This window comes from Felis catus, chromosome B1, assembly GCF_018350175.1.
Source record: "Felis catus isolate Fca126 chromosome B1, F.catus_Fca126_mat1.0, whole genome shotgun sequence".
In the NCBI taxonomy this organism is placed as follows: Eukaryota; Metazoa; Chordata; class Mammalia; order Carnivora; family Felidae; genus Felis; species Felis catus.
Window position 1 is genome coordinate 116,554,347 of NC_058371.1, and position 13,627 is coordinate 116,567,973.

Genomic DNA, 13,627 nt, shown 5'->3' on the forward strand with positions numbered 1-13,627 from the left:
TTTACTGAATAAAGAGGGTAAACACAGAGGCATGTTACAGTGTTCTTGACTGTCAGAACTAGGGCCCTCAGAGAGGGTCAAACTGCTCTATATTAACTGGTTTTACCTGCTGGGTCTCTAACTGGTTCCCAGTGCAAGTCACTGTCTTTTTCTCTGATCCATCCACAAAGCCCATGGTCGAAATTACAACTGTGTATCAGAACACCTATGAGAAAATGACCAGAAAGATGAGTAGACCGCAAACCCAATGACTAACAATAAAAACAAACTTGTTCTCTGTCTGTACACATGTTCTCTTCCAGCCACATAGAACTACCCCACCAGATATCAAAGATCACACGAATCCTGACTTAGAACAATTGTGCCTGTGTGCTCAGCTGTAAGAATAGAACACGCCAATGTTGCCAAATTATGACCTTGTTACATCATCAGTTACAAAACATGATTTCCTCCTCACAGTTGAAGTGCAGCTTTAATATTTTTTTAAAAGAAGATAATGATGATATATCATGATTTTCACTTAACAATTGTGGCACCGCAAAGGAAACCGAGTTGTAAAAAATAAAGTATGTTTTTTCCCAGACATAACTAAATAATCTACCATTTAAAAGCCATTTTCATGAAATGGAAGGAGACACTAAAATGTCATTGTAACACTACAAAAATGTAAGTATCTACCTGGATCATCCTTCGCTTCATCGTCTGCACTGACTCCTCTTTCAATTTCAAATATTTCAAACAAGTCATTTGAAGGCTGCCGTGGAACTGCAAGAGAGAGAAGTTTGGTTTGGTTTGGGGAGGTATTGATAAAGGGGCATGCCTTTAATCACAGCATAGGGGGAGAAGACCTAGGCATTTCATTCATCCGAAGAATCCAAAATATTTAATTAAAAATATTACACGTCACGTTAAGATTCACGCGGTTTGTTCTACAGGCACTTCCACTATAACACTTACCGGAGTACAATTTTTGAAAATGTTTTTCAAGTGTTTCTAAAAGTCAACATAAAAAAATTAAAAAGTCTTTGCCTGAAGAATACATTTTAAAAGAGCTACCCGTTTCTGGCAAAATATTCACCTCTGTCAAATTCTAGAATTTGTTTCTATGAAAAGATACATTATGAACTCTTAATTAAGGCTGTTTTTGAGTGGAAACTGCCTGCAACTGCAGTGAATGGTTTGATTTTCCAGCCACAGCATCAACTCGTCTCCAGTGAATGCTGCCCGCTGCTGAACTCCATCCACAATTCTTACCATCTCTAGGTTCCCTGGCTCCTTAAAGATCAGATCCAAACTCCCTGGGGAAGGATTCACAACTCACCCCCTAAAACACACATCACTGTCCAAACACACCATTCGTTTTCGTATCTCTGACTCCATCCCCAGCTTGGGATCCTCTTGTTCCTACTAGTTGACCTGCCAAACTTCCCCCTCTTCCTGCAAAGACCCAATGCAAACATCCCTGTCTGGGTAAAAACGTTCATGCCCCAGGCGAATCAAATTCTTTCCTTTTGTACCCCGCAAAGACTCGTGTTCGCATCTCTATTACAACCTTCCATAGAGAACTGTAGTTCTTCACACAGATGCACGTCTGTCCCTCTAGGTTCTGAGGTCCAGGACGGCATCAGTCACGTCCTATTCATATGGCATTTCCAGGGCGTGACCTGGAGACAGGCCCTCAATAAGTGTTTACTGAATGAATGTGAAAATCTTATCAGAAACTCACATTTTGTCAACCCTTTTCCTCAAGTGAACCAACTGGGCCAGAGCTGAAGAATCCATTTTTAAAAAACGGAGTCATTTAAAGCAGTAGTTATTATTCAATATACATTTGTCCCCCATATGCCAAGAACCATGGTAGCCAAGGGGACAGGCAATAGGGTGAACAAGACCGACAAGGACCTGGCCCTCAGGGAGACTGCATTCTACCTAGACAGGCCAACATTAAACACGTAGCTAAATCCACACTGCAATTCTCAATTTTGATGAGGGCTGCAAAGGAAAACCACCAGACGATGTCATGAAGAGTAACTCGGGTGGGGATGGAGGGGGTATGTGGGAATGTTGGTGGAGGGGAATTCCTGGCCAAAGACCAGGGCATACTCCCTTTTCTACGCCAGAACTTAAATTCATTAACTATATTTTTATAAGGCAGGGAGTAAAAGATGTAGAACACCAAGGAACAGACATTAGTCAGAAGGGTTCTTTTTCAACAATGTTCCTATTATTTTTAGCAAGAATTTTTTTTTAATTAAGTAACAATCCCATAATATTCACACTGATGGTTTTTATTTTGCTTACTGCTTTTCAAGTTTTTCCCTTTTTGTTTCAAAAGTCCAAACAGCGGATACCCATCTCCTCTCCACACACACACTCACATATACCCAGCCTGAAAGGGATGGGAGAGAAGCCAGTACATAGACCAGCTCTAGGGATATAACCTGATCGCAGGTGCCCTGGGCTGAGGTAACTGGCTATCCTCTTAAGTTTTTTTTTTTTTTTTAACATTTATTTATTTTTGAGAGAGTGAGACAGTGTGTGAGTCGGAGAGGGGCAGAGAGAGGGGGAGACACAGAATCCAAAGCAGGCTCCAGGCTCTGAGCTGTCAGCACAGAGCCCAACGCGGGGCTTGAACTCACAGACTGTGAGATCATGACCTGAGCTGAAGTCAGACACTCAACCGACGCTCCTGCTCCTTCTCCCCTCTCTGTCTCTCTCTCCCCTACAAGCCACCCGCTTTCATAGCCAAAGGACTAACAGCAACAATATCCATTTTATAGCTTTCCTTTCTTCCTTTGGGCCTCTAAGAGGGAGATTGCCTCTTATTTACTAGAAATATTATAAAGTTGTAAGCAATTATGCTTCATTTCTCATTATATAGAGAAAGTGTAAAAAATTCTATAGAACAATCATTTTTTGTCTCTTGTTGTAACTTACACAACTCATCTCTGGACTGGAATAGCTTAAATCTTCTAATACCGTATTATGGGACTGCTTTGTGGCTGTTTGTCAGCCCCCCTTTTTTCCTAGATGAAGGACACTCAAATGGTAAATAGAGTCTTGGTGTAGAGGGGGAGGCTGGTACAAAGGTTTCCTGGCACAAGGGGCCTATTTTTGGTGTTCTTAGAAGCTTCTTTATTACATGTGATCTTAAAACTGTAATACATATATTACAACATGGGGATAACTTCTAGTCACTGATATAACACCTGTCATAGGAAGCTTGCAATTAGCTTTCTTATAGATGTTTCTAAGTGAATTCATCAATTCATTCTTTTTTTTTTTTTGAGTGTGTGTGTGTGTGTGTGTGTGTGTGTGTGTGTGTGTTTTACTCTGTTGATTGTTTTATTGATGATAGTCTTTGGATCAGGTACTCAATTCCCTCCATCACTTCATTCTTTATAGGATGGGTGTCACTGCATTCAATGCAGTTTGCCCTAGATAAAACTGTTCTCCATGGCACTTGCAAGGTGTGTTCTTAGAAACCTCTGTATTGATAGAGCGCCTGGTTAAACATCTGACTCTTGACTCTTGATTTCGGCTCAGATCACGATCTCACAGTTCATGGGTTCTAGCCCTGTATCGGGTCCTGTGCTAACAGCATGAAGCCTGCTTGGGATGGATTCTCTCTCTCTCTCTCTCTCTCTCTCTCTCTCTCTCTCTCTCTGTTCCTCCCCTACTTGCTCGCTCTCTCTCAAAAATAAACCTTAAAAAAAAAGAAACCTCTGTATTACAAATGTACTTAAACACCTCATGCTTATTTAGTGGGTATCACTTCCATCCCTGATATAACACCGTGTGAACACAGCTTGCAAATATCTTTCTTAAAAAATATATTAGAAGTGTCCTTAAATGATTTAATGCATGCATTAAATAATGAGGGTTACTTCCACTCTCAATAATAAACTGGTCATAAAGAGAGATCAAGGGGTTCCTCTCTAAGGAAGCATCATTTACACCAAGAAGGAAAGAATACGGAAACTTCCAAGCAAAAAGCAAAGTGGTGGTGTGGGGGAGGAGGGAGTGTTTCAGACAGCAGTTACAAAGAAGGCGCTCAGAATATCCAGAGAAAGGAGTTCATGGCGTCTGGAGGATGCTGAGAAGTGGGGGAATGTGACTTGGGATGAGGTTGAGGAGAAAGGAAGGGAGGAGATCACGCGTTTGGATGGTTCATTAATGTTCCATTAATGCCAGATGTCCATAAATAGTTCTTGGAAACCAAGTGCCAAAAACAGTAACTTCAGCAGGTGACCAAGCACACCTTCAGTGCAGGTCACTGGGAAACAGTCCAAGGAATTCAGAGACCTAAACGCTCCACGGCTATTAGTTCTCACAATTGTGTGTGCTCTTCTCTGTAACTCTGCCAAATTGTTAAACTATTTCTCCTTCCTGACACATACACATATGGATTGCTAAGAGTCAAGAGAAGGTTTGCCACCCTGCTACCTGGTATTTTACGCTTTATGTGACAACACTAGGTGAAATAAGTTGTGGGACAAAATCACTCAAGCAGTATGATCTTAACTATGTACAAGAAAAAACAAGCAAACAAAAAACAGACTAGAAAATAAGAGAGACAAAACACGCCCTCCCAAGCACATATGGCCAATTAATTTACAATGAAAGAAGCCAAGAATATACAGTGGACAAATGGCAGTCTCTTCAAAAACATGGTATTGGGCAAACTGGATGGCCACAAGTAAAAGAATGAAACTGGATCTCTATTTTACATTATACACAAAAATGAACTCAACATGGATTAAAGACTTGAATGTAAGATCTGCAACCATAAAACTCCTAGAAGAAAATACAGGCAGTAAGTTCCTTGGCACTCGTCTTGGCAATGATTTTTTTTTTTTTTTTTGGATCTGACTCCAAAAGCAAAAATAAGCAAGCAGGATGCTATCAAACTAAAAACCTTCTGCACAGCAAAGAACACCACCACCAAAATGAAAAGGCCAGCTGCTAAATAGGAGAAAATATTTGCAAATCATATCCAATAAGAAGTTAATACCCAAAATATATAAAGAACTCAGACAATTCAATAGCAAAAGAAAAAAAATTCAATTACAAAATGAGCAGAAGATCTGAATCAACGTTTTTCCAAAGACATACAGGGGCCAGCAGTTACGTTAAAAGGTGCTCAATATCATCGATCAACAGGGAAATGCAAATAAAAACCTCACACCTGTAAGAATGGCTGTAATCAAAGAGACAAGAAATAACAAGTGTTGGCAGAGATGTGGAGAAAAGGGAACCTTTGTGCAATGGTAATGAGAATGCAAACTGGTGCGGTCACTAGGGAGGTTCCCCCAAAAATTAAAACTAGAAACACCATATGATCCAGCAATTCCACTTCTGAGTATCTATCTGAAGAAAATAAAAGCAGTAATTCAAAAAGATATAAGCATTCTCATGCTCACTGCAGCATTATTCACAACAGCCAAGACATGGGAACAACCTCAGTGTCCACTAATGAATGGATGAAGAGATGGCATATATACGCACAGAGTAATAATCAGCTATAAAAAGGAATGAAGTCTTGCCACTTGTGACAACATGGAAAGACCCTGAAGGCATTATGGTAAGTGAACTGAGTCAGAGTAAAACAAATACCACATGCTCTCACTCAAATGTGGAATCTTAAAAACAAAAACAAGCTCATAGATACAGACAACGGATTGGACGGATTGGTGGTTGCCAAAAACAGGTGAATGGGTGAAAGAGCTCCAAAGTTATAAATGTCCAGTTATAAAATAAGTAACTCTTGTGATGGAATGTAAAGCATGGTGACTACAATTAAAAACACTGCACTGCATATCTGAAAGTTGCTAACAGAGAAAATCTTAAAAGTTCTCATCATAAGAAAAGATTCTGTAATAAAGTATTATGATGGGTGCTAACTAGATTTATAGTGGTCATCATTTCAACACGCATTCAAGTATCTACTCATTGTGTGGTACACCTGAAACTAATATAAGGAAATATATAACTAATATAAGGAAAACTGGCCATCCAGTTTTCCCAATACCATGTTTTTGAAGAGACTGCCATTTGTCCACTGTATATTCTTGGCTTCTTTTATTGTAAAGAATTGTTTATAAAAAGAAATGATTTCTGGGGGCACCTGGGTGGCTCAGTAGGTTAAGCATCCGACTTCAGCTCAGGTCATGATTTCAGGGTTTGTAGGTTCAAGCTCCGCGTTGGGCTCTGTGCTGACAGCTCGGAGCCTGGAGCCTGCTTCAGATTCTGTGTCTCCCTCTCTCTGTCCCTCCCCTGCTCATGCTGTCTTTCTCTCTCAAAAATAAATAAATATTTAAAAAAATTAAAAAAAAAGAGTTATATGAACATTCTTTAGTTTATGTTAATTTTGATCATATTTGCCCTCTCACGTCCACTTTCACGTCCCTCCCACTCATTCTCCATGGTACAGCCAGAATGGTGTACCTGATCTAAAATCTTCCAAAGGCTTCCAGCTTCCACCAGAATAAGGTCCGAAATTTTTACAGGGCTTTAAAAGGCACTGCATCTCTAGCTGCATTTGGTGCCCTTCCTCCCACACCCTGCTTTCCTACCTGTGAGTTCTAGAACTAGAAGGATGTTTTTGTTCCACACCCTTTCACTCCCTGGGGCACTCGCTCACAGTAATGCATCCTGTGTGTCACAGTGCAAGCATCACCTCTCAAGAGATTTTCACCCATCTGTCCTTCCCAGGAGAGCTTAGCCAGCCCCACGTCCTCACACAGCTTCCTCTATTCTCCTTTAAAGCATTCAGTACCTGGGGAAACTGTTAGATGTCTGTCTTCACCTCCAGGATGTAGATCCCATGAGGGCAAGAGTATGCTCACTGCTTTACAACAAGTTCTTAGCCCAGTGTCTTGTACTCAGCGGGTTGCGTTTCTTGACTGATTACGTTACAGTGCATAGAATAGATGGAGGATGGATGGACAGAGGGTAGCAGAATTGTATTGTTAGCATTTCTCCTATCCTTTTTTTAATCTCTAAAATTATACCATTTTAGTTCTAAAAATTAATGGTCCAACTAGAAAGTATCAGATATGTATTTGTTTTTATAAAATATATTACATATTTAGATTGACTATTAGCTAAAATACAAAGCAGGGAAAAATAATTAGAAAAATCATGCATAAGTGTCTATCCTGGTTATACTTTTATTTTTAGGCAAGGCTATTTATCATTTATTTTAATTAACATTTTCTTCCTTGATTAAAATAATTCTCTTGGATCAAAGAACATGTTTAAATTCACAGATATATTTCCATTTCATAGCCTCACATTTAATATAGGTACCAAGACTCTATTGAAAGTCCTCTTTGAGTAATCAAAATACAAGTAACAGACATGTAGTTGCTATGGGGTAGGGGTCTATATGTGTGCTCTCACAGAATTCTCTTTTCTTTCAATGCTTTAGGTACTTTTTTTCTTCCATAACAGAAATCCTTTTTTTTAATATGTTTTTAATATTTTAATTTACATTTGAGAGAGAGAGAGGGAAAGAGGGAGGGAGGGAGGGAGGGTGGGGGGGAGAGGGGCAGAGAGGGAAACACAGAATCTGAAGGAGGCTCCAGGCTCTGAGTTGTCAGCAGAGAGCCCGACATAGGGCTCAAACCCACGAACCATGAGATCATGAACTCAGCCACAGTTGGCCACTTAACCAACTGGGCCACCCAGGCACCCCAAGAATGTTCATATATTCTGTAAAAGACTCATTTCCTAAATTTTTCCCTTCCATTGACCAATGTTTTATTCACCAAAAAATATCACTTGCTTGGTGCTTCTTACAGTCGTCGGCATGAACTGAAACAAAGGGGGTATGCAGGTAGTGAAGCACACAGACAGCTGGATAAATACGTGGCTGGGTTGTGCCCAGCGAGCTAGTACTCTTTCACAATGGCTGGAGAGCCCAGGAGCCTGTGAGAAGAATCGGCCAAACAAATAAGCAGGAAATCTCTTAAAAGATACTTTGGCCCAGCACTTTCTATTTTCCCAAGGAATATGACATTAATGTATAACTTGCACTCATAAATGAGGTTTCCCAAATAGTCAAGTATACTGTTACCCCCCCAAAAAAATGAAAAGTAAACGCAGTGAAGTAAATGTAAATATTATCATACACACCTCCCACTGCCAGACTTCTTCCAAAGAGTGAACTATAGCAAAATGTAAGCACTATTAATTAAAGGTAGGTTTGCAAATTCCATTTCTGTACAATGGTGGCTACCATGACATTACCCAGGCCAGTTCTGGCATTTGTTGCGGGACAAAAAGATTGAAGATAACACGGTCTTAAATTCTTTCTGTGGTGACGGGTTTGGTTCATTGGAAGAGAATGGTACATCTGTAACTTTCCTAATATTCTTTTTTCGGTTTTAAGGTTTATTTATTTTTAAGATAGTGAGAAACAGAGTGTGACTAGGACAGGGGCAGAGAGAGATGACACACAGAATCCGAAACAGGCTCCAGGCTCTGAGCTGTCAGCACAGAGCTTGACACGCGGCTCGAACTCAGGAACCGTGAGATCATGGCCTGAGCTGAAGTCGGATGCTTAAACTATTGAGCCCCCTAGGAGCCCCACTCTCCTAATACTCTGAAGTCTCGTTCTGGAGGCAAAACCTAGGGGATTTTTAGAGAGTACAGAGTGGAGATGAGTGACAGGGGTTTTATGAGGCAGTCTCCTGCCTCTCTCCCCCCTGCCCGCCCCCTTTCTTTCCCTCTCCAGATGAAGAACATACACATTATAGCTTTAAATAACCAGAAAGAAGCAAATAAGAGGGCTGGAAAGGAGTTTCTGAAATTTCCTTAACCACTTTAGAGAAAATTCTTAGCCATATAACTGATCACTAGCAAAAAGAAAAGAGTTTCTGGGATTCACAGAAATAAGCCCTTGTCTGCCAAAGCTTTCATCCATAGGAAGAATCTAAAATGTTCAAAAGACAGCCCTTTGGGATGAGAGTAAAGAGCAGAATTGGGAAAAATTAAATCTCTCATGAAAGTGGAACATGGACACAGCGACAGCATTCAGCAAGGAGCCCGATTTACATGCCTCACCTATTTCTCCTTCAACAGTTTCAGAACACCTCAAAGCACTGCCTGGTGCAATCCAGGGAGAACAGAGTATCGAAAAGATGGTTCTTTTCTAAGTATGACCACAAGGATGATAACACAACTTTTCCCGAGCAAGAGAAAGCATGACAGGTTCTGTTCTCTTTCCGTCTTCTGAGCCAAGGAAGCCATAAAGCGTAGCCCTGTCAGGAACACTCCAGAGCAGGCAGTGAACAGACCCAGCGGTGGGTGAGCAGGCCACCCAATGAGTGAGAAGACCACCCGGTGGTTGATCAGGTTACCCGGTGGGTGAGCAGACTACCCGATAGGGCTGCTGGCACTGAGCACAGCACGAACACCCAGGGAGGTGCAGAATCCCACCTGCTCTGTGGGACAAGTGTCAATGCCCTCAGGCCAAAGAAATCACTTTAGAGGAAAAAAAAAAAAGCTTTGATTTTTGGTATGTATCAGACACGACACCTGTTTCCCACCCAGACAGACTCATCTCTCAAAAGGCTGTTGTCACTATATGCACAGCTAGGAAGTCGAGGGGATCCTGTCTCCCTTTTGACATCACAACTGTTCACCTGGTCACTATCAACACCTAAATGAAACAGGATATTCCAATTACTTGGTAAAAAGTAAAGGATATGCAAAGTAGCAGCTTTCCTTTTGTATTTTCTCTACTCACCTAATAGCTCTCACTTGCAAGCCAATTTGGCTCAAAATGATCCAGTTAGCCAAAAATAGTATTAAAATTATAACAAACCATAACAAAAGGCTTCAGAAAAATACAGACTCAGAACTGGAACAGAAAATAGGGCTGTATTCTTATGAATTAAGTATATGGTATTATTATCATATAACTGAATTCAACAACATCAACAGAAGTAGTAAGAGCAATTATGTATTGAGTTCTTATTATATGCCAAGAACTATGGTAAGAGTTTTACATGCACCCCGTCATCTAATTTTCTCAATGAGGTAGATACTATTATTGTCCCCATTTATAGGTGAGGAAACAAAGGCATGGGAGGATTTAGTGATATGCCCCAAATCACAGAGTGGCTGAACACAATACTTTTCATTACAACACTACAGGCAACTGTATATACAACTTAGCATTTTTTGATTTCTGACTTTGGTCACGTTCACCAAGAATTCATTTTGTCCCTTCCAGAGAGAACTATTTCTTCTTTACCAGCCACCATAAAATCAAATTAAAATATAAATCAAAAATCTTGAAAACTTTCAGAATTCACAGCCCCAAATCCTGACCAGTAAGCAGTGACAACTCATTCCTTCAAAACACTAGCAGGAATTTAATCCTCAGGGAGATGTCAGGCATCTTCTCAGGGTCTCTGTGGGCCTTGCTGTTTACCAGACAGCAAACTAGTTTGAAGACCTTTTCGCCCCTCAGCAGAAACAATCTTTTTACTCATTACCACATAGAATCAGAAGAGAGATCCTATTTTCATAACTAAGAACAATGTGATGGATGTGATGGCACCAGCCACAGACTCTAAAAACCCACAGAAGGAAGAGAAGGAAATGGTACACAGCAGGCAGCAAAGCAGCAATCAAGAAAATGGAAACAATTTTCTTCTTACTGCATGGTACTTGGAATTTCAACACATTCTCATGGTCTAGGATAACATAGAAACAATGAGTCTGGCTCTCTGATAAGGCCACTCATAAGAGCAACTGATACACACTGTATTCTATTCTGTAATCTTTATTCTGCGACATTTTCCCTCTTTATGTGGCCCAGATGCTACATGCTACATTTTAGGCACAATTGCTATATTTGAAACATTCCACATCTGGCTAATTCTGTCTTGGTTCCACTAGCTGGAGCTCCCATTAAGACTTAGAGAGCCCTGTTCAGTGTGGTCAGCAGATCAACAGCATTACCTGCAAACTTGTTAAAAATGCAGAATCTCAGGTCCTCCCCTAGACCCAATAAATCCAAGTTTTCACTTTAACCAAGTTCCATGTGACTTATATACACATTGAGGACAGAGAAGTACTTCCTTAGAAAGTCTGATTTAGCCAATGTGTGGTGAGGATTAGGAATCTACATCTTAAATAAGCACCCTAGGTTACTCTGGTTCCAAGGAGCTTCTGACAACACTTTGAAAAAAAAATTTGCTTCCTGGTCCAACTGGTATTATATTCCTTGTGGTAATCCGAGCTTTCTAGCTAAACTGGACATATCTGACACACTCAATTCTAAAGACAATTCTGAAAGGTTAAAAATAGAATAAAATGTTTAATGCATCTTTAAAAACCAGGATGTTCTAAATAAAATTATATGATTGAAAATGAGAATCCCATGGGGTATTTTTCCAAAACACACAATTCACTCTCTTGCTGGGGAGAGTGGATTCTATGACCACTGACACCTCTCTGAAGGAATCACTCTGGGAATACATTACAGCAACCAACAGCAGTGGGAATGGGACGATGAAACATCACTAAGGACAACAAAAAGACACGGAAAAGTGTGCCTGGGTGGCTCAGCTGGTTAAGAGTCCCATTCTTGATTTTGGCTCAGGTCATGATCTTACCACTCAGGAGATAGAGGCCCCCAACCCCCACCCCAGGCTCCTGATGGGCTTGAGCCTGCTTAAAATTCTCTCTCTCTCCCTCTTCCTCTCATCCTCCCAGGCAGGAGTGTGCACACACTCATTCATATACTCATATGTGTGTGTGTATATATATACATGTATGTATACATACGTATGTATACATACGTATGTATACATACGTATGTATATATACTTTTTTTTTTTCAACATTTTTAATTTATTTTTGGGACAGAGAGAGACAGAGCATGAACGGGGGAGGGGCAGACAGAGAGGGAGACACAGAATCGGAAACAGGCTCCAGGCTCTGAGCCATCAGCCCAGAGCCTGAAGCGGGGCTCGAACTCACGGAGCGCGAGATCGTGACCTGGCTGAAGTCGGACGCTTAACCGACTGCACCACCCAGACGCCCCTGTATATATACTTTTTAAAATATTTTTTAAAAGACAAGGAAAGTTACCCCAAATATCATAAACTGGATAGATTCACAATTACTAATTTGTTTTTCTTCCAAACTTTTATATTCATCCAGACATATGCAGACATGTATTTTATACCTAATTGGGGTCAAATGATACGTACACTTCTGTATATTCTTTTCACTTAAGCTTTTTATAACATTAGCATTTTCCCAAGGCATTAAATATTTCTCAAAAAAAAAAAACACTGTTGCATAATAATTCATTGTATTACTAGACTAGAATGCATTTCCCCCTAAGTTCCTTTACTTCAGGTTCTACATAGAGTTTTTATTTATTTTATTTATTTATCTTTTGCTTTGGGATAGCTCCTACCTGCTCTGATACCAGATTTTTGTCTTTGGTGCTAGGTCTCCAACTTTCTAGCAATTCCCTGCAGCATATCTCTGGGTCCAAACAGGTGTCCCACCAATTAAATCTGCTTTTCTTGCTCTCAGTCTGCCCAGCATCTTACTGTCTCCCCAACCCTCCCCCCAACCTCCACCAGGCTCTTCCAGAGTCAAAGATAAACCCATTGGTCTCAGAAACTATGCAGATGAGAGCTAATGTACAGTAATTTGTCCAAAGGTGTCTAACTCATAAATAATAGAGGTAAGAATCGAAATCAGATCTTCTGATTCAATGTATATTCTCCTTAGCAGTAGTTAAAAACTCCTCAATTTCACGTCTCAATCTTGTTTTCCTATTTCCTTTCAATCAATGCCTTTTCACTATTTCCCTACATCATACTCAGAAAGAGGTATATTAGAGTTTTCTAGACAATGTTTGTTTTCAATGACTATAGTAAGGTGTATCAGGGTAACAGAGAGACCATAATCTGAAATCAACTTTGATCATCTGGAGACAAACTCTCAGAACCAACAAGTTAAATTTAGCTAGTTCAAGCATTTGAAGAATAACACAGATTGAAAAAAGTTGACTACAACATAAAATTTCATTCCACTCAATAAATATTTTTGAGTGCCTACTATGTCCCAGGCATCGTGTGACTATTTTTGAGGGATAAAACATCTGGGGATAAAACAGCTGCCCATAATCTGCACGATAACATACTTGGCAACAGAGGGAAATGATTTAGATTAGAAAAATATGGTTAAAGAAACTCTCCTTGCAATCAATATTGGGTCAGATCTGACTATCTTTGGACCCCATAGTTTGAGACAGATTTGAGAAAGAAGGTTCAAAGGGCAACCCAAAAAGACTAAAAGTGGGTTGAAAAACAATATTTCTAAGAAAAGGTTTATGAAACAGAAATTACTGAGCCCATAAAAGAAACAGCTGAGTAATTTCCTGAGCGTGTTCTTTTAATATATGGAGTATGGGGTCTGGAGACATTGACCAGCTGTGTCCATCAGCCATAATTACCTGACAGTACTGAAGTGGTGTAAACTGTAATTTCAAGAATTTATATTAAAGAGAGAATATCCCAACAGTAAGGCGGGTTACTGTGAGAGACTTTAGTTACCATTAGAGATTTTGATTGTAAGGGGGATGATT

General features: G+C 40.1%; 1 protein-coding gene across 6 annotated transcripts in view; it reads right to left on the reverse strand.

The window, feature by feature from the left end:
• The window catches only part of NPNT (nephronectin), an 82,274-nt gene that overhangs the window by 12,784 nt on the left and 55,863 nt on the right, over positions 1-13,627 (reverse strand). For all 6 annotated transcript variants that reach the window (XM_019829143.3, XM_011281810.4, XM_011281808.4 and 3 more), the window contains 2 exons: positions 679-765; positions 107-205 (listed from right to left, as the gene is read on the reverse strand). In XM_019829143.3, the coding sequence (XP_019684702.3) occupies positions 107-205; positions 679-765 (186 nt within the window). The remainder of the gene's footprint in view (positions 1-106; positions 206-678; positions 766-13,627) is intronic.